Here is a 22386-nt window from a genome sequence, read left to right as displayed (position 1 = left end):
CCACCTTTAACTGGATGAAAATTGAATCATTTGTATTGGAATATAGTAAACATTTAGCAATATTTGCGGGGGAGCACAGAGTAAGGAGCTGTGATGTACTGTGTCGTGTTTTAGTCATCTTCGTACACTGTTTTTAAACCCAAAGGATGGCTTTAAATATGTGAAAAATAGTAAATATTTACGAGATAGATTACACTGAATATAACGACGGTAAGAGACTGAAGCGGCCAGAAACAGTTCTGGGCTTCATTGAGTAGATACGACATATCAGGAAAGGAGGATGAACGCTCCTGTTAAGGGGAAGTGGGCTGGGGTGTGAAGGTAGGTGTAATAGTTTGTCGTTTCCTTACTGCTACAGCATAGAGGGACGTTAGCTACTAAGTACAGAAAATAAAAGCTACCAGATGTAGAAATATGAAGACGAAATTTCCCTATAGTAGGTGCTAGCCGCGTCTGCAGCGCCATCTGCTTCCTATAGCGGCTGACGACGAATGTCAACACACAGTAACACAAGCTCCATTCATCATCCTGGTCGAAGAATTCTTGTTCTGATAGGATATCCAATGACAAATTAACTCCTTCCTTCCATATGAAATATAACTTTCAAGTATCTTTTAGCGATCTTCTCACATCAATTCTTGCAATACTCTTTGCCAATTTAAGTTTTATTTAAAACTTTTATCCAACATGGATCTGGAACACTGCGACTGTGATGAATAATGATCCCTTGAAATTACTGAAACTAGTCACATTTGTTTTGTTCTTCAATTTTTATTATTCCATTGCTGGTTTCGAACCGTCCAGTGGTTCATCATCAGATGGTACGTATATTAATTTTGTGCAGCAGTGTGGGAGTCATGTAGCTATTAGAAGATGTATAAACGAAATTTGCAAGTTCTGATTCTCGCCACACTCAGTGTTTACATGTTTCGTACACATGTTGCCATAGCTACATGACTCCCACACTGCTACGTACCGGTAATGGAACAATAAAAAATTGAAGAACAAAACAAAAGGTGACTGGTTGCAGTAATTACAAGAAACTTTTATGTTTTATGTTCCTTGACGTTTTCCACTTCTTTTCGTATCACATTTTCTTACGAAGTTGCGATACAGCTTGAAAACGGCATTTTTCTTTTCTTATGATTGGGGTAACTCATCCCTGAGGCAGTTAGTTCCGCATTACGTTCATTCTCTTCATCTGAAGAAAAGTATCCATTTTCTGATCAAAGTCACTATATGGCGCAATATTCTTAGCAAATAAATTCATGTGTCATTGTAGCAAGTAACCTACGATTGAAACGTATACTGATTACGCTCTTAGCAACCAACTGACGAAGTGTCCTTTTCTCTAAGACACTGCTGTGTTTACTTTTATCTCAAGATGACCGGTAACGGTCGAAACCACTTACTAAATTTCCTATTTGCGATCTTGGCTAATGAAAATTTTCTAAAAGAAAAAATCAGCATTCATTGATGTACTGATTAGCCAAAATACTATAACATTTGTCCACCCTGAGACTGAATGCCCAGGGTGGTGTTACAGATACAGCACATGACAAGTTAAGTATGTAAGGAGACACGAATGTGACGTCATTCTAGCTACGAAACAGTACGCAAAATAGGAAATACACTGATACAAGCGACGTTGACAGGGATCAGATTGGTATGGACCGGCCTCACAGAATGCAGAAGATGGACAGTGAAGCCACGTGTGGGGAACGAGGTGTTGGACGTCCGTGCCGCATCACATAACGTGGAGGTCAGCGGTTTGTCCGTTCTGTAATGTAGGATAGCCAGCGATCTGTGGCAGATATGACGACAGACCTGTGCAGGCAGACGTGTTCCGGAGCCCAGCGTTCAGAACACATTGTTGAACACGTGGCTGCACAGTAGGTAATCCCTACGCAATTCCATCTTAAGCCAACGACATCGTCAACTGCAATTGCAGTGGAAGGAGGTCATCGAGATTGGACCAAGGATCAGTGGAAATGTTTCACCTGGTCGGATGTAACATCTTTATTGTTGCATTAGGTCGTTACTGCTGTCTAGTTTCGCCATCATCCAGACAAATGGCTGCTCCGATACATGCACTACGCCATGCAAGCGGACCAGTGAAACCGTCATTTTGCCATAGTGGTTAATTCACCTGGGCTTCCAGGGGACTGTGTTGGAAATCGAAGGCAGCTTGGCTGTTATGGACCACCCGTACTACTGCAGACCACCCGTATCCCTTCGTGTTTGATAACTTCCCCAGCAGTTAAAGTGGCTAATTAGGATTTGTTTTATGGTAATGGACAGTTAATGTACTGGTATTTTGTCTGTGTGGTAATGTGAAGTTGAATTCGTGATTAGAGAAAGAGTTAAATAATCTCGTAATTCTTGAAAAGTGATCGGCGACGCAAAAGTTAGACAGAAATGCAACTTTAAACTGTGTACTGCTACGCTCGGGGCGGGAGTACAGTCTGATCTGATAAATTTAACGAAACTGTCGTGTTCGCAATAATAAAAGCAATCTGACTTTGAGAAAATTATAAAATATAAATAACTACCAAAAATGCCCTATCGAGAAGTATGTCACTGTTGAAATGCTAATTGTATCACGCGTAAATTAGAAATGACCTACCTGTTTGCACAATGAATAAATGTTGTACTGCAGCCATTTCCAAACTACCGTGGTTCCTGCGGCTATGCTACTTAAAAAATTAAAATTCAAACTACCAGCAACGCGATGTGCAACGCGTGCTTTGAATTACAGAGACATCCACAAAACACCTGTGCTAATAAATCTTAATGCTGCAATGATCATTGTCAATTAAAGTTCTGTTACTGAGAAACTCGGGGAAGCAAAATAATATATGTGAAACGGAAATAAAGAGACGAATAATGATTGGTAGAAAACTAATAATGTAACTTTATTAACAAAACGGTACATCACTAAGACAGAATATTTTATTAGTTGAAATATTAAAAATTCACTTTACATTAACAGTGGAAAAGCGTGAACAAATTCTCTTTACTTTCTTACAAACACATATGGTATCTATCTTTGAAGAAAGGTTATTAAATCACACATTGTTACATTATCATAAGAAATTTCCAATTCTAAATCCCTGATTAAATTAATAACTACGCTTGGATGTCTCGGCAATTGAGCTATCACAGTACCTTTTCAGGTCTTCTGAATGGCTTTACAAAATATCTCTTTATAAGTGAAAAATAATAAGAAAAGTACTGCCAGCACACAGCATGGCGTAAACACATCTTACTCTAGAACAAGATGCCGGATGATCAAAAAGTCAATATAAATCTGAAAACTTAATAAACCACAGAATAATGTAGATAGAGAGGTAAAAATTGACACTTGTGCTTGGAATGACATGAGGTTTTATTAGAAGAAAAAAAAACACCCCATATTGCTAGACGCGTGAAAGATGTCTTGCGCGCATCATTTGGTGATGATCGTGTGCTCAGCCGCCACTTTCATCATGCTTGGCCTCCCAGGTCCCCAGACCTCAATCCGCACGATTATTGAGTTTGGGGTATGCTGAATCGCAAGTGTATCGTGATCGACCGACATCTCTAGGGATGCTGAAAGAAAACATCCGACGCCAGTGCCTCACCATAACTCCGGACATGCTTTACAGCGCTGTTCACAACATTATTCCTCGACTACAGCTATTGTTGAGGAATGATGGTGGACATATTGAGCATTTCCTGTAAGGAAACTCATCTTGGCTTTGTCTTACTTTGTTATGGTAATTACTGCTATTCTGATCAAATGAAGCGCCATCTGTCGGACATTTTTTGAACGTTTGTACTCTTTTGGTTCTAACAAAACCCCATTCATTCCAAGCTTGTGTATCAATTTGTACCCCTCTATCTACATTATTCCGTGATTTATTCAGTTCTCAAATTTATACTGACTTTTTGATCACCCAGTACATCTCGACTCCTCCTCATCTCATCTCTCTCTCTCTCTCTCTCACACTCTCTCTCTCTCTCTCTCTCTCTCTCTCTCTCTCTCTCACTCTCTCTCTCTCTCTCTCTCTCTCTCTCTCTCTCTCTCTCTCTCTCTCTCCCTCTTTCTCTTGCTCTTCCCCGAAGACCGCACTCCACTCTCCAGTCAGAAACAAAGGTTCTACTAACAGTCTCTCACAGCACAATCTCATTGGCAGTTTGGCAGAGATGTTGTCCGATTTTACTCAGATGTTATTGAAGCTATACTTTTCTTAGTGATATGCAAAATATTAACAAAATTACAATTTCCTGTATAAAGGAAAACCCTTACAACAGTCGTAGTATTTCTAGCAGGATAACTTGAAAGACATCAATCCCTTTTGGCTTGCCACCATTTCATTTTCATTTCGTGTATGATGTTTATTTATTGAGAGTGTGCCGATTAAGGGTTATGAAGCGACAGTGACAGTGTACTGGGAACGTCGACGGCTTGTTGTTAATTGGATAACGCACCATTCCTTTATTTCCTTGTATTTTTCTGGGGTCTGTTTCGCTGTCACTTTGTGCCGAGGAAGCACGTTACAGAGGGTTGTTATCACCAGGCCAGACTGCCGGGCAGAAACTTAGAAGATGCGGGCCAGGTAGGAAGAGAGAGTCCGGCTTGCGCTGACGCTAAGGCAGGACGCCGAGAGGCAGCTGGACTGGCGTCCTGGCCCGTCGTTAATGCCGGGCCGGTGTTTGTGTTTGCTAGCTATGCCGTTGCCCATGCCTTACTGTCCCAGCGGCCCATGCAGGGCTGGCGTTTCCTAAATCGCTTTATGGCAGGAGAGGAGTGTTGTGGAGGCCTGTCGGATTTTGCTGGCTAAAAGCCGGGTGCCTACTTCGCGAGTACTGTATCAGCAAGCACTGTGGATATTCCTCTTTCACGTAAAAGTGCATCCTGTGCAGCGGGGTGTCTGTCAGACTGTCGTCCATTTAGCTGGAAAGTTTCATTCTAGCTTTCTGTGTTACTACGACTACTAGTTTCCTTTGCATGCAGAATACGTGCATTTTGTTGGGAGATCAGACATCAGTTGTAACAAGTTGCCTCTAAGTTTTGGCGGCAAGCAACTCGATTGGGGGTGGCGGTAGATTTTTTCCTACTTTTGGTGGGAATAATTGCTCCATACGATTGGCGGGGAGAAATACTGCCATGCTATTGGTAGTTTGGAGTTTGGTGGAGTCAGCGTGGTGTAATTTTCTGGGTGTTCTGCAGGGAACGGGGCGAGTAGGTCATAATATTCCGATCAGCACCGCCGAATAGACAACTTGTTTTATTTTTCGGAAACGAGAGTCTAGTACGGTCTTGAGCCAGGCTCTGTTGTTCGAGGGCGAGGTCACCGACCTGATCGCCAACTTCCAGGTTTACTAAACGACGCCTGTCGAGTTTATAAACTATGGCAACTGTATATGGTAAAATACTGACAGCTCCGGCACATAGAAAACTTTGTCGAGTTGTTCTCGTGCGCCCTGTAGTGTACTGACGTGCCTGCCGGAGCAGCAGATCTTCCTTGGTACGCGTCGTAGTCATACACTCTGTGGTATTTATTCACTGTCTTGAGAGATAGTAATGAAGCAATCAATAGACCTACCGTCTTGTTCATAATAGGTGACACAGTATAGCATAGTCAAACAGTACGCCTTTAGTTCAACATTGCCAACTTACCACTCTACTGACCTAGCCTTCTCTTTGTGTCTTAGTGTACTTACATTTTAACAGCATATCATATCAGTGTTTCTACTTAAATAAATCTACTTGTGGGAGTTGAGGCCTTTGTTATTTCAAGATCAATTTTACCTAATTCACTCAAATTTTGAGGGATATTTATTGACTGTTTATTATTTTTTAACAAAGTCCGAACTCGAAATACAGTGCCAAGGCCGATTCAGATTAGTTAGCTTTATATAATCTGTTGCGTCGACATCAAAACAGTGCTTCTTGAGGGTGGTGGTATGTTAATGGGGAACTAGGGTACAGAACTGAATATCAGGCAGTCCAGCACTGTCACGCCACTGAGCATCTTGCAAACTGTCCATGTCACAAAGACAGAAAATGCTGCAATGTTTTCAGCAGCTTGACAGTGAACTCACGTTGATGTCTAGGATAACTTCGCGTGACCTGAACTCAGTGGAACACATCTGGGACGCTGTTGGATACCAGCTAGGTGCCCACAAACCAGCGGCCCAAAATTTACGGACCTTTACGTAGATATCTGGTGCCAAGGACTTGTCGAATCCACGTCACAGAGAATCGTTTCTGTATTGTGTTCCAAAGACGTATCAGCAGCTATTAAGCTGGTGATCCCAACGTTTCGACTACTCACTGTAAATTTTTGTTACCCATTCCTATTCAAACAAGACAACATAAGAAAATATTTTGTTGACACCAACCTAAATAGGGCAGAACGATCAGCACGATAAAATAAGGGAAATCAGAGCTTGTACGGAAAGATATATGTGTTCATTCATTCCGCGCTTTACGAGATTGTAATAATAGAGAATTGTGAAGGTGGTTCGATGAACCCTCTGCCAGGCACTTAAATGTGATTTGCGGAGTATTCATGTAGATGTAGAACACTTGGGGAAGATAAAATGCAAAGTCACTACTCTGGAGCGTAATATGTTCTGAACTAAAGTTTGGCCGGCCGCGGTGGTCTAGCGGTTCTAGGCGCTCAGTCCGGAACCGCACGACTGCTACGGACGCAGGTTCGAATCCTGCCTCGGGCATGGATGTGTGTGGTGTCCTTAGGTTAGTTAGGTTTAAGTAGTTCTAAGTTCTAGGGGACTGATGACCAGAGTAGTTCCATAGTGCTCAGAGCTTTGAACCATTTGAACTAAAGTTTCAGTCCAGAATGGGTATGAACATTTGTCCAAGTTCAATAGTCACCACTGAAAACCACTAGAAGTGCGGAAGTGTCCTGCGGGGGAGGACCAGTCCTCAGAAGCGCGACTTCAAAGGCGGGGAGCGGCGGCGGCTATCGGCCGTCAGGGCGGCAGCAGCGGCGGGAACTTCGGAGATAAAAATCAGTCTTAAGTGAGTGTATGAACTGCAGGTTGTGGTCAGAGCGCGGTCTTAAATCGTGGGCGCGCGGATCATTTCTTCTGGGCTGGTTCTCTTAACGGTGGCTGCATAACGTAACACGAGCGGCGCGGGCCACAGGGTGGTGTACGTGTCGGTTGCTGGCCTGATGGCTGATTTGTTGTTGCTGTCTGAAGATCGCCTGCTGGTAGTACAGAGTCGTGGGAGTTTAAATGCTGCGCTTCGCGTGTGGTCGGCTGTTGGGGCTTTAAGCCGTCGGCACAAGTAGCGTGAAGTCTGACGTTAACGTTGAGCGTGCCAAGTTCTACGTGCTGGTGAACGTTCAGGAACGATGCGAGTCTTGCATACGGCACGTGGGCCCCAACGTGGTATACGCGATCGCAACGCACTCCAGCGGCAGTTGAGGGATGCTTCTAGTTCGTAAATCACACTGTTTACTCAATGGGTGGGCGTAAAATTCCCACGCTAGCTCTATTAAAAACCGCATTTCCTCCACCGTCCACGAAAAGTAAAGTACCATGTCCAATCAATAAGGACACAGGCTTATAAAAGTTCCATTACAAACTGATCATTACAAATTTGGAATAATTCTCCTCATAAGATCAACATTATTTCACCAATCCCTCATTTTAATAAAACCTCAAGGTCAGCCTTACTTGATCACTGTTCCTACCCAGTAGCAGAATCTTTGCAATATGTGAATTACGAAGTGTAAAAGAAAAAGGAGCAAAATATCCTGTAGATTAAGTCAATCGAACAAAGTCACCCCCCACAAAAAATAAAAAGTAAAAAAGAAAATAAAATAAAATAAAAAATAAAAAAAATTAAAAAGGTTTACATAACATCAAATATTAAAGTATATATTTACATTAAACTAATAATAAAGTATCAGAACCTAATAAAAACGCGATTGTAAGAAGAAAAAAAATTTGTACTATCTAGACGCGAACGACCGCCTCAATTAGCAACTCTATACAGGACAAAGACGCTACCCATTACGTTTTTTTCAGCTCATTTTGGTCGTTTTCGTTCGTTTCATCTGCTCGGGGCGTACGTCGTAAGACATCCGTTTAAGTTCGTCGTTGATCGATTAACTCAGTTGTCTTATTGCAGAGGGCAGCTAACCCTCTGACCGAACACGCTGAGCTACCGTGCCGCCAATAGCAAATAATCCTGCCGCTTCTTGCTACAGTACTACTAACGACACTGTAGCACATGGACCCTATTTTGCTGTTTTCTAGAGCACAGAGATCATTAGTAACCTTGCCAGCCGCTGTGGCCGAGTGGTTCTAGGCGATTCAGTTCGGAACCGCGATGCTCCTACGGTCGCCGGTTCAAATCCTGCCTCGGACATGGATGTGTTTGATGTCCTTAGGTTGTTTTTTGTTGGGGGTCTTCAGTCCTGAGACTGGTTTCATGCAGCTCTCTATGCTACTCTATTCTGTGCAAGCTTCTTCAACTCCCAGTACCTACTGCAACCTACATCCTTCTGAATCTGCTTAGTGTACTCATCTCTTGGTGTCCCTCTACGATTACTACCCTCCTGCAATACAAAATTGGTAATCCCTTGATGCCTCAGAACATGTCCTACCAACAGATCCCTTCTTCTTGTCAAACTGCGCCACAAACTCATCCCCAATTTTATTAAATACCTCCTCATTAGTTATGTGATCTACCCATCGAACTTTCAGCAATCTTCTGTAGCACCACATTTCGAAACCTTCTATTCTCTTCTTGTCCAAACCATTTATCGTCCGTGATTCACTTCCATACATGGCTACACTGCACACAAATACTTTCAGAAAAGACTTCCTGACAGTTAAATCTATACTCGATGTTAACAAATTTCTCTTTTTCAGAAACGCTTTCCTTGCCATTGCCAGTCTACATTTTATATCCTCTCTACTTCGACCAACATGAGTTATTTTGCTCCCCAAATAGCAAAACTCATTTACTACTATAAGTTTCTCATTTCCTAATCTAATTCCCTCAGCGTCACCCGACTTAATTCGTTTTGCTTTTATTGATGTTCATCTTATATCCTCCTTTCAAGACATTGTCCATTCCGTTCAACTGCTCTTCCAAGTCCTTTGCTGTCTCAGACAGAATTACAGTGTCATCGGCGAACCCCAGTTTTTATTTCTTCTCCATGGATTTTAATACCTACTCCGCATATTTCTTTTGTTTCCTTTGCTGCTTGCTCAATATACAGATTAGGTTTAAGTAGTTCTAAGTCTGGGGAACTGATGAGCTCAGATGTTAAGTCCCATAAAGAAACTTCCTTTTGGACGCACTTTATATTTCACAGTTGGTCTAAAATTTAGGTATGACTGGTTGAAGGTTTGTGGTGATGTCGCAGGGCGGCCTGAAGGCGGTGGTGTGGACGGACTTCCTGCAGAGCGGGGTCACCCTGATGGCCTTCATAGCGGTGCTCGTCCTGGGGCTGGTGGGCGCTGGCGGCTTCTCGCAGGTGTGGCAGGCGGCCAGCGAGGGCGGGCGCGCAGACTTCTTTGTGTGAGTACCGGCGCTGTCGTGACTCTCAGTGAGCGAGAATTACAGGGTTTCTAAAAAGTGGTGATTCAATTCTGTTATGCAGTGCACTTTTCATGCTCATTTCCTAACCTACTGCCCTCAGTATCGCCCCAATTTAAATCATCTGTATTGACTAGTACAACATGTTCACTATGCTGTTCGTAGTAGCTGATACGCATTCCTAACTTCTTATTCGTTATTAGATCTCCTCCTACATTACCACTATTTGATTTTCTATACTGGCCTGATTGGATATCTTGTTCTTCCTGCCACCATCCTTCACTGATTTTATGATGTTTAACTTAAGTCTATCCATTTCCCTTTTTAAATATTGAAGAATCCATGCTCCAACTCTACACCTGTGTTTTATGTTCTGTTTTATCTTACTGTTCTGAGTCTTTTCTTGACGCCCGTCTCAATCTGTTACTGAGCGGGTGCTGAAGACCTTGCCGTCGTGCTCCTATACAATCCTCACCACCACCACCATCATCATCTCATCTCATCGAGCATCCCAAAACAATATCTCAGTTTCAAGTGGGGGTGACAAACGGAATAGACGTCCTTAGATTAGCTAGCACACCGCGATTCAAGAAGGGCATAAAAAGCAGACTGGCATAGGCGAAAAGGGCATTCCTGGCCAGAAGATTGCTGCTAGAATCGAATATCGGCTCTAATTTGAGGAAAAAGTTTCTAAGAACGCTGGTTTGGTGAGGTGTCGCAAAAGGCGTCAAGCACCGACGCCACACTGCAACACACTGCCGTCGGGTTGATTGCCAGCTCAGCCCGGGCGACAACACGATGTTCCGCCTCCGACATTGCATCGCCATCTGCAGAGGGCCTTTGCGTACACCGAACCAAGCCACAGAGGGCGTGTAAATCAGCAAGAGTGTTCGCTCCTGTCACGAACCTTTTGCTGCATGAGCCAGTCACATGCAGCCAATCAGGGTGTAGCTCCATTACGCGGTTTTTAGGACCACATCCGCACATTATCCTTATTACACTTTGTTGTTGTTCATTTTATATCCTCCACTCAAGACAATGTCCAATTATGTATATAGAAAATAATAGCGGTCCTATCACACCTCACCAGGGCACTCTTTACAATACCCTTGTCCCCAGTGAAGACTCGCCGTCGAGGACAACATACCGGCCTCTGTTAATTAAGGTCTTCGAGCCACTCGCATATTGGAAACCTATTGCATATGCTGGTACCTCCGTCAACAATCTTCAGTGGGGCAACGTGTCTAACGATTTTCGGAAATCTAGAAATATGAAATGTGCCTATTGCCCTTCCTTCATAGTTCGCAGTATATCATCTAAGAAAATGGCAAGGTGAGTTTTGCACGAGCGATGGTTTCTATATCCTTGTTGATTCATGGATATTAACTTTTTGGTTCCTAGGAAATTTATTACTTTCTAACACAGAATATGTTCTAGAATCCGGCAGGAAACCGATATGAGGGATGTTGATCTGTAATTTGGCGGGTCTTTTCCTTACCTTCCTTACATAAAGGAACCAGCTGCGCTTTTTACCAGTCGCTTGGGACAAAGCGCTGTGCGACAGGTTCACGAAATTGCAGAGTAAGAACGGGGACAATGCCATAGAGTACACTCCGTTAATTGTAATTTCACCCGGATCTGACGACTTATTTGATTTAACTTTTTAATTTGTTTATTTGCCACAGCGATGTTTATTACTATGCCGTCCATATTGGACTTTGTGCGATGGTCAAACGACGGTATGGTTGTACGATTCTCCTGGGTGAGAATTCTAAAACTTCGGCTTTCGTTTCACTATCTTCTATGGTGTTTGTTAACTAGTCTTGCTCTAGGGACATGGTGGAGACTTCCGTAGTCTTGGAGCGGCCCGTCTAAAGCTTCTTACATCAGAAAGCTGTGACAGCTATTGCTATAGGACTGCTGGTTGGCTGTATGCTGATTCTTTACATATTTTTAATATATATTGAACCTGTGTGACCATCTCCTCGTGTTACCCTAGAGAATTGTACTCGATTTTGGGTCCGGGCTGCTAATATACCAGGCCCATAAGAAATGCTGTCTATATTGTGATACTTATTTGATTAACTTGATAAACAAATTAATTATTTTTTAAATATGCACAACGGAAACTGGTGCGAGTTTCTCTAAGATAACACGTTCTGGGGTGGCTGAACTCATAGCCGTGCTATAGCAGCTGTTAGACTATCTAAATTCACTTTGCAGGTTATTTCTGTCTTTCATTAACTTTAGAAAATCGAACTGAATAACATACAATCTACCCATTTCATGTGTCAGGTGACTGGGGGAATATTTCTTAACTGAAATGCTGATTCTCATTTAATAGATTTATTTTCTGCTTTGATGAAAACTTCAGAAGCCGACACATTAAAATTTTTCTTTCGTTACAAAACTTATGTCTAAATCAGCGTTACCTCTCATGATTAGGACAATGACAAAACGAAGACACTACACGAATAATTTCATATATGACACATAATTTAATAATAACACAAAAAATATATAACACCTAATTTGGTAAAAACACCAAAAAATACACAAGTGGGCCACACCGTCTTTAACGGGAAAATCGTCATTCATTCTTTAAGACTCACTTATCGTCATGCATGAATTACACCACTAGAAATTTAAGGTAGGCCACTGCTGAAGGTAGATAACCTGTATCAGAGAAAAGATTCTGGGCAAAAATGATGTACTATTGGCGCCAAAATGAAGTGCGAACTGAAATCACAAAGAAAGTACCAAAAATAATTAAATTTCGCGACAGAAATTTCTCGATCTACCATCGGATACGCAATCTGCACTCATTGAGCTAAGAGTGAATCTTATAACTAGGGAACTGATGATTCCTGTTGCATGCTCACTACCACAAAGCAAAATTTCACAAACACATTTCAGAGAAAACTACTGCAAATAAATTAAAACCGTAACCTGTACCGATGAAGGTATGTTGAATGCGTGCTGTGAGCATACCCTGTCGTGAATTTGTAGGCGTATTACCTCATTTCTATCTCACCAAATCTGCGAGCTGCTGTGCTCCCGCGTCCGGTCCGTCTCATGGCTGGCCTCACAGTGTTCTCCACGCGCCAAAATCCGACCAACGTTCCCATTCAAACGCGGTGGTGGGGAGACTCACCTCATCCCCGCACCAACTTTGTAACCTACCCTCGTGCCTGTTTTCATCTTTGGTTGCTGCTCTGGCTTACCTGCCGTTATTCTTGTAATGTCGGCAATGACTGCTATTCTCTTTAACTGTACCTTTTGGTCCATGTTCCCGCTACATTTGACTTCCATTCATACCCATGCACACTCATACAGGATGGAACAAGGAGTATACATACAAACGGCGTGTGACTTCTTTATTAAATGAAGAAAATAAACTAACAAGTGCGTCAAATATTCCTTTCACCCAGCGAAGTATTGAAGCTGCTAGCAATCAAAGAAAAACTTACATCTAGATATAGAAAACATAATTACTTCCTACTGTAACCGGAAGCAAAACGAAAGTAACGCATCACCATCTGTTTGCTTGGCCTAAGATTCCAGCCACCAAGCTGCAAGGCAGTGATAACTTGTAAAACATTAGCAATACCATAACATTTAAACCTCAGGTCAATTAGGACAGACTCGTCTCACATTTAGTTTTAGATAATCTGCAGCAGAGAGCGGAGTTTAGACAAGGCAGCCTAACATCAAAAGTGTGCACCTGGAGAATAAAAACTGAGTTGCGTTTTCTTGATCACGTATACGTTAGTGATACGAATTTTATTAGTCCTTTAAACCGATAATGGAATTAGTTTGAAGCAAAGAATGAATCAAGTAATTCGAGGTGTTCTTTTCTCCACAGGATGACCCCAGACCCATTCGTCCGCAACTCCTTTTGGACTGTGGTGGTGGGTGCTACAGTTTCCTGGGTAGGAGGAATCGCTGTCCACCAGGGGATGGTACAGAAGTTTCTGTCTCTACCCAACATGAGAGCTGCTCGGAAGTAAGTATTCTCAGGCAAGTGTGTGTAGCTTTAGTCGTTCTACACCGCTTCGTTATTTATGGTGCCGAACTGAATAAATCATAGCCGTTGACAGCAGCCGTATCGTTTATGGACAGAATGGAAAAATGGTTCCTATGTCCTCAGTTATTTATAGGACCTATTCGAATCTCTGTCTTTCCCTGTGGCTTTTACCGTGCACCTCGCCATACAATAAGTTCTGGTGCAGTTTTTACATCGGTTACTGGTGCTACAGTGGCAAGTTATCAAGATTTAAGTGAGTTTTAACGTGATGCTATAGTCGGCACACGAGTAATGGGACACAGCATCCACGAGGTAGCGATGAAGTGGGGATTTTCCCGTACGACCATTTCACGAGTATACCGTGAATATCAGGTATCCGGTAGAACATCAGATCTCCGACATCGCTGCGGACGGAAAAAGATCCTGCAAGAACGGGTCCAACGAGGGTTGAATAGAATCGTTGAACGTGATAGAAGTCCAAATCTTCCGCAAATCACTGCAGATTTCAATGCTGGGCTATCAAGAAGGATCAGCGTGTGAACCATTCAACGAAACATCATAGATATGGGCTTTTGGAGCCGCAGGCACGCTCGTATACCTATGATGATTGCACAACACAAAGCTTTACGCCTCGCCTGGGGCCGTGAACACCGACATGGATTGTTGATGACTAGAAACATGTTGCCTGGTCGAACGAGTCTCGTTTCAAATTGTATCGAGCGGATGGGCAACCTCATGAATCCATGGACCTGCAAGGCAGACTGTTCATTGCTCTGTAATGGTATGGGGATTGTGCATTTGCAGTGACAGGGGACCCCTGATACGTCTAGATACGACTCTGACAGGTGACTCGTACTGTCACCTGTCTGATCACCTGCATCAATTCATGTCCATTGTGAGTTCTGACCATCTTGGGCAATTCCAGCAGGAAAATGTGCCACCCCACAAGTCCAGAATTGCTACAGAGTGGCTCCAAGAACACTCTTTTGAGTTTAAACACTACCGCTGGCCACCAAACTCCCCAGAAATGAACATTATTGAGCATAGTGGGGATGCCTTTCAACATGCTGTTCAGAAGAGATCTCCAGCCTCTCGTACTACTACGGATTTATGGTCAGCCGTGCTGGATTCATGGTGTCAGTTCCCTCCACCATTACTTGAGACATTAGTCGAGACCATGGCACATCGTGTTGCGGTACTTCTGCGTGCTCGCGGGGGCCTACACGATATTAGGCAGGTGTGCCAGTTTCTTTGGCTCTTCAGGGTATTACCCTGGAAGTTATTAATTCATGTTTTAACACATGTCTTATCACCCTGCCCCTCCTTATTGTCACCATTTCCCATATGTTACTTTCTCTGTCAGTTCTGAAATGAACCTCCGCATTTCATATCTTAGCAGTCCACCAAACTTTAAATGTCCTTCCATAGCATCATTTCTCAGATTCTTCGATTTACTCCCTTCTCCTGATGTCTCACAGTCCATGATTCACTGCCGTATAGTGCTGTGCTCCGTTCGTACATAGTTAATTAGTTACTTAGTTTTAATCCCAACGCTTCGTTCTTGGAGTTCCAATGTTATTGTTCCCTCTTGGTTCTAAGACGTATTGTGTATTATTTAACTGTCCCTATAGCTTACTCTCATTTTACTTAGTATTTCGAACATCTCCTTTTTACAGTGTCGAATTTTTGTTACAGGTAGACAAAGCCTACGAACGTGTCTTAATTTTTCTTAAGAATTGTTTCCATTATCAATCACAGCTTCTGAACAGCCTCTCTGTGCCCTTACTTTTCATAAAGGCAAATTGGGAATCAACTAACAGATGCTCGATTTCCTTTTCCATTTTTCTCTATACTATTCCTCTCAGTATATTCGATGCATGAGCTGTTACCGCTCTTATCTGTCTTTGTTATCATTAAGATAAAGCAGATAATGTTTTTTTAAAGTCTGACGGTACGTCACCAGACACACAGATAATAAGTGCTAACTTAAATTATCGTTTTCCTTAAATTATTTTAGAAATGCCGAATGTCTGTTACTTACCCCTTCTGGCATTTTTGATGAGGCATCAGTCTTTCGAGTGGTTTGATGTGGTCCACCACGAATTCCTATCCTGTGCCAACTTCTTCGCGTCCTCAATTACAACGATGAGAAAAAATCTGAACACCAAAAAACTATTAATGTGGAATAATGAAACTTCGGGAATACTTTTGTGTAGGAACTCACTATTTGTCGAAACTCCCTATTCATAACGAACCCTACTCCCGTTATACCATTATCTGCTGCTGTTGATGTTGTCCTGCAATTATCTTACGAGAATTCCTTATTTTCTTTCCAGTTTACTTCACTGACCCCCCACTATATCTAGACTGTTCCTTAGCATTTCCTTTTTCAGATTTTATAGCTTCTCTGCCACCTTCAAGTTCCTGACATTCCATGCCCTGAGTCGTAGAACGTTATATTTTCGTTGCTTATTCGATATTTTTGTCAAGGCCACCTCCCGATTGACAGTCCCCTCCTGGAGATCCGAATGGGGGACTAGACCGGTATCTTTTCCCAATGGAGAGATCTTCACGACGCTTTACCAATTACAGACCACCTGTCCACTGGGTACATATTGTGTGTCATTAGTGTAGTGGTTTACATTGCCTTTCGGATCCTCATGCCCTTGCTCTATGCTGATTCTTCGCTCTTTAGGGGCAGTTTCCCATCTCAAGTGCAAGAGAGTCCTCTGAACCTCTGTCCGCTTCTCTGCTCTCCCTGACAAGGTCGTTGACAGAGTGAGGGTTACTTCTTATGCCGGAAGTCTTCGGCCACCATTGATGATGACTTCTATTGAAATTTTAAGCAGTGATGGGGTTCGAATCCGGGACAGAGGACGTTTTGATTACTAGTCAAAGACACTACCCCTAGAGAGGAAGTCTTCACATACTCTGTTAATACCTAATACTGAATCTTCTGTGTCGTCCCTGTCGACTCCTGTTTCTTTCTCTTTCACATCAGACATGTCTTCTCTCTTGCGGCCTCCTCCACTTTACTCTTTACGCTTTTATGCTCTTGACTTTGCATTTAACACTGGAATTCCCAGTCTATTCTTAATGTTGAGGCCTTGCTTTTATTTTCACCGAAGGGCGTTTTGACTCTTATATATGCCGAATCAGTCCTTCAAACATCCATTTCGTTTTTGATTTCTTTACATTTTTCCTGCAAACAGATTCGCCTTGGTGTCTGTGCACTTCTTATTTATCTTATTCCTACATGACTTACATTGCTTTATTCCTCGGTTTCCCTGAACATTTTTTCCATCTTTCAGCGATAAGTTCGTTTCATCTGTTACCCAAGGTTTCTTCCGCGTTATTTTTCTTGCACCTGTCTTTCCAGCTTCTGCGAATACCCTTCTCTGAGTCGCCATTCCTTTCAAACAAACAGTCTCCTGTTATCTTCACTATAGCCGTGCGGGGTATCCGAGTGGTCTGGGGCGTCTTGTAACGATCCGCGCGGGTGCCGCCGTCGGAGGTTCGAGTCCTCCCTCGGACATGGGTGTGTGTGTTGTCCCTAGCGTAAGCTAATTTAAGTTAGATTAAGTAGTGCGTGAGCTTAGGGACTGATGAAAGCCGCAGTTTGGTTCCATAAGGCCTTACCACAATTTTCCAATTTTTTTCTTCATTTATCATTAGCTATAGCCTTAAAGAACTTCAAAAGCATCTCATTACTCCTCTGCACTTCAGTTTCTTGTTTCTTTCCACATCGATTCTTTTGCACGATTATCTTCATTCTAGTCTTCATCACTACTAAATTTTTATCCGAGTCTGTACGTACCCCTGGGTACATCTTATAGTGCGCTGTCTAATTTCGGAATATTTGTCCCACCACGATGTAATCCAGCTGGAATCTTCCCGTGTTTATCGGAATTTTCGACAGATATCTCCTCATATTGTGATTTCTGAACAGTTTGTTGCTACTAATAACTGAAATTTAAGGCAGCACGACAATAACTGCTCTCTTCCAGACTGCGAAGAGTCCACACAGCCTTATCAATTTTTGTACACAGTAGTACTCTCTAACATATCTCAACGTGGATTGTTCCGCCCTCTCTCATCCACCAAGCGTAAAAATATTGAATCACCTGGAATTTCCCCTACCGCCCCCCCCTCTCTCTCTCCCTGTCTCCCCGTGTGTCTGTCTGTCTCTCTCTCTGTGTCACACACACACACACACACACGCACATATCAAATCACCTCGAACCTCCCCTATTATGTGACTGGATTCGTGATTGCCTGTCAGAGAGGTCATAGTTCGTAGTAACTGACGGAAAGTCATCGAGTAAAACGGAAATTATTCCTGGCGTTTCCCAAGTTAGTGTTACAGGCTCTGTTTCATATCTATATAAACGATGTGGGAGACAATCTGAGCAGCCGTCTTCGGTTGTTTGCAGGCGGCGCTTTCGTTTATCGACTAGTAAAGTCATCAAAAGATCAAAACAAATAGAATAACGATTTAGAAAATAGATTTTTATGGTACGACAGTTGGCAATTGTCCTTAAACAACGAAATGTGTTAGGTCTTCCTCGTCAGTGCTAAACCTCGCTTACACGATAAATCAGTCAAATCTAAAGGCCGTAAATTCAACTAAATGCCTAGGATTACAATAACGATCAACTTACATTGGAAGGAAAACATAGAAAATGTTGTGGGGAAGGCTAAACAGAGACTCCGTTTGATTGACACGACACTTAGAAAATTTAACAGATCTGTTAAGGAGACTGCCTACACTGCGCTTGTCCGTCCTCTTTTAGTATACTGCTGCGCAGTGTGGGATCCTTACCAGATAGGACTGACGGAATACATCGAAAAAGGTCCGAGAACGATAGCATGTTTTGTAATATCGCAAAATAGGGGAGAGAGCGTCACTGAAAAGATACAGGATTTGGGATGAAAATAATTAAAACAAAGGCGTTTTTCGTTCCCGAGGAAACTTCTCACAACATTCCAATCACTAACTCTCTCCTCCGAATGAGAAACATATTTTGTTGATGCTGACTTACATAGGGAGAAACGATCACCATGATAAAATAAGGGAAATCAGAGCTCGTGCGGAAACATATAGGTATTTGTTCTTTCCGTACGCTACACGAGACTGGAATAATAAAGAACTGTGAAGGTGGTTCGACGACCCCTCTGCCAGGCATTTAAATGTGATTAGCGGAGTATCCATGCACATGCAGATATAGATAATATTGACAGCATCTTCATACCTAGTAAATCATTTTTCTTTTGTTTTGTTTTTGATGTATTTGTACATTTGTATAACGTAAACATTCTACAGGTCTCTGGCGGGGTTCACTTTTGGTATGATCCTGATACACCTCATAAGCATATTCTGCGGATTTTTGCTGTACGCTGATTACCAAGACTGCGACCCAATTAAGACGAAAGTAAGTACCACACCACCAAATACGCCAATGACGTACATTGCTAAATATAAATGTCTTGAAAAATGTAATCGAAGTGCAGTTGCTGTATGGATTTCAAGCAACTCGATTACTTGATCAGTAACCTTGACGTTTTAGATATGTAAAGCTTTGCTTTAATTACTATGATGAAGAGGGTTGTTTTTCTTTTCAGTATCGTTGAACATGATATTCAAATAAACAAATAATTCACACAATACGTTAGATGTTCACTGCCGTTTCACCTCCGAAACGATAGTTACACTTTGTATAGGAGTTACTAATGTCACCTCAAATAGACATGTAAGTGTTACAAGAGTCCAAAAACAATGTTTCTAGACTGGCATGTGGAAAAGTATAACATGTGCAGCAAAAAGGCAGAAAACTGGAATTGTGTTACTACTTTGCCTATTTTTTTCAGTCACTTTCTAGTGGTAGGAAGCGTGAAAAAACAATGTATAACTTCATTGATTTTAGGAAAGCGTGTGACTCCGTTCACCGTGATAACGGCTCTGGGATCTCCAATGAAACTTCCTAAATGGAATAAAATCTGACCATTTTAAAAATAAAACTGGATAAGACAGGGTGATCCTCTGTCTCCTCTTCGCTTCAAGGTAGCCTTGGAGGGTGTTGTGAGGAAATTTAAACTAGTACATGCTGGGATCCTCCTAAGAAATAAAGTTAAGATTTTAGATTATGTTGATGATATGGTGCCCACAGTTAAAAATGAAGTAGACATTGCACAGAAATTTGAGGAGCTTATAGAAAACTCATCTAAGCATGATCTTCAAGTAAGCGATCAGAAAACAAAATATAATATAGTTCAAACATTAAGAGGTCATAAAGTCAACCAAATGCGGTTAATAATCGGCAGTGATAAATTCGATTGCTGAACAGTTCAAATTTCTGGGCATAATGCGAGACGAAATGAATCAGATAGAGGTAGAAGTGAAAATGGGACAGCAAAATGCTGACAGAGCCTTTTATACCCAACAAGAAGTTCTAAGAAATACTGACAAGGAAAACTTAAAATGAAGCCAGCATTACTGACAAGTAAATTTTAAATTGTAGCAATACAGCTCAACCATCAGAGGAGTCAAAACCTACTGATAAGAAGTACGTAGTATAACTAAAACGAAAGAAAGACAGTTACAAGTTTTTCAAAACAAACTTCACTGTGAAATTCTTGGTATATAATGTAATAAAGAACTGTAAAGCTGGAAGAGGAGACAATACAGAAATCCACATGCTGTCACAACAAGCAACAATAATGAGAATAATAAATTCAAGATGACTCCAATGAGGAGCCCGTCTGATAAAAATGAGAGAGGATTACCTTCCTTTTACACTGAATCGCCAAGGTGCTGGTATAGGCACACGTATTCAAATGCAGAGATATGTAAACAGGCAAAATTCGGCGCTGCGGTCGGCGAAGTCCAAAAAACACAACAAGTATCTGACGCAGTAGTTAGATCAGTTACTGCCGCTACAGTGGAAGGTTATCAAGATGTAAGTGAATTTGAAGGTGGTGTTTTAGTCAGCACACGAGCGATGGGACACAACATCTCCGAGGTAGCGACGAAATGGTGATTTTCCCGTACGACCATTTCACGAGTGTACCATTAATATCAGGAATCCGGTAAAATATCAAATCTCCGATATCGCTGCGGCCGGAAAAAGATCCTGCAAGAACGGGACCAACGACGACTGCAGAGAAATGGACAACGTGACAGAAGTGGAACCTTTTCGTAAATTCCTGCAGATTTCAGTGCTGGGCCATAAACAAGTGTCAGCGTGCGAACTATTCAACGAAACATCATCGATATGTGCTTTCGGAGCCGAAGGCGCACACTTCCCCGTCAGCACCGACAGTGGACTGTTGATGACTGGGAACATGTTGACTGGTTGGACGAATGTCGTTTTAAATTGTATCGAGCGTATGGACGTGTATGGTTATGGAGACATCTTCATGAATCCATGGACTCTGCGTGTCAGCAGGAGATTGTTGAAGCTTGTGGAGGCTTTGTAATGGTGTGGGGCGTGTGCAGTTGGCGTGGTATGGGACCCTTGATACTTCTAGATACGACTGTGTCAGCTGACACGTACATAAGCATCCTGCCGATCACCTGCATCCATTGATGTCCATTGTGCATTCGGCGGACTTGGGCAATTCCAGTAGGACGCTGGGACACCCCACAGGTCCAGTATTGCTACAGAATAACTCCGGGAACACTCTTTTGAGTTTAAACACTTCCGCTGGCCACCAAACTCCCCATACATGAACATATTGAGCTTATGCTGTTCAGAAGAGATCTCTATCCCCTCGTACTCTTACGGATTTATGGACAGCTTTGTATTATTAATGGTATCAGTTCCCTCCAACACTACTTCAGACATTTGTTGGTCCGTGCCACGCCGTGCTGCGGCACTTCACTTTGGTACAGGACAAAATTTGAGACTCAGTACTACACGGGTAAATGGAATTAAAACAATATGCAACAGAATGTGCGTAAATAATTGGCAAGAAGTAGTACAAGATACGAGCATTTCGTGGCAACGTGTGAGATTGGCATGGGAGTTTCAAATCCTTTAGGAGGCAAGAAGAGGAAGAAGAAGAAGAAGAAGAAGAAGAAGAAGAAAAAGAAGAAGAAGAAGAAGAAGATTCTTCAGCAGGAAAATTAACTGGATGAGGTTGTGCATTAGTGAGACAATGGCCTCTTATTTGGGAAGAGGACTGTTCCAATCCCCTTACAGCCAACCACAGTTTACCGTTATTTCCTAAACGGTTCGAGGCGAATGCCAACATGGTCCCTTTGTTAGGATTGGCAGATTTCGTTTCTCCTACCTTCTCAGATCGTGTTTGTGTTCCAGTGACTTCGTCGTCGACGGGGCGTTTGTCAAAAATGTTTATAAAGTTTGTAGATAAAGACCAAACAATCAAGTAAAATTAGCACAACATGTGAACGCGTTTTCGAGATGAAGTACTTATAAGCGATATAATTGTCGGTTGACGTCCCCACAGCAAGCAGTCTCAATGCCCAGGAACTCGTTCGACCTGCATTTCACTTTCAGATGGATGTTCTGCGCCTACTTCATCACATATTCATCATTCAACTTCCTGGAATGACTTGTTCGCAGCGCGGATTCCTTTGCTGTCGCACGTTGACGTGACGCTGAGACTGTACTGGCATTTTACAGGAGATATCTCGTCCAGACCAGCTGCTACCCTTCTACGTGATGAAAGTAGCTGGACACGTCCCAGGATTGCCGGGGCTCTTCGTCGCTGGAATATTTGGAGCCGCTCTTAGGTGAGTAAACAGCAGTGTAAAGAACGATATCTT

At 42.4% G+C, this 22386-nt stretch overlaps 2 protein-coding genes across 4 annotated transcripts in view; one reads left to right on the top strand and one right to left on the bottom strand.

Moving 5' to 3' along the window:
• Nucleotides 1-22386, bottom strand: part of LOC126268175 (opioid-binding protein/cell adhesion molecule homolog) — a 2429635-nt gene that overhangs the window by 373966 nt on the left and 2033283 nt on the right. The gene's annotated exons all lie outside the window — the stretch shown is intronic.
• LOC126268173 (sodium-coupled monocarboxylate transporter 1-like) overlaps nucleotides 1-22386 on the top strand; it is a 246790-nt gene that overhangs the window by 48988 nt on the left and 175416 nt on the right. For 2 of the 3 annotated variants that reach the window (XM_049973765.1, XM_049973764.1), the window contains exons 6-9: nucleotides 9399-9553; nucleotides 13437-13577; nucleotides 18922-19030; nucleotides 22244-22353. The exons of the other annotated variant lie outside the window; for it this stretch is intronic. In XM_049973765.1, the coding sequence (XP_049829722.1) occupies nucleotides 9399-9553; nucleotides 13437-13577; nucleotides 18922-19030; nucleotides 22244-22353 (515 nt within the window). The remainder of the gene's footprint in view (nucleotides 1-9398; nucleotides 9554-13436; nucleotides 13578-18921; nucleotides 19031-22243; nucleotides 22354-22386) is intronic. 3 annotated transcript variants of the gene reach the window in all.

This window comes from Schistocerca gregaria, chromosome 4, assembly GCF_023897955.1.
Source record: "Schistocerca gregaria isolate iqSchGreg1 chromosome 4, iqSchGreg1.2, whole genome shotgun sequence".
NCBI lineage: Eukaryota > Metazoa > Arthropoda > Insecta > Orthoptera > Acrididae > Schistocerca > Schistocerca gregaria.
Note: the sequence above shows the minus strand (reverse complement) of the source record. Positions and strands in the feature narration are given on the sequence as shown.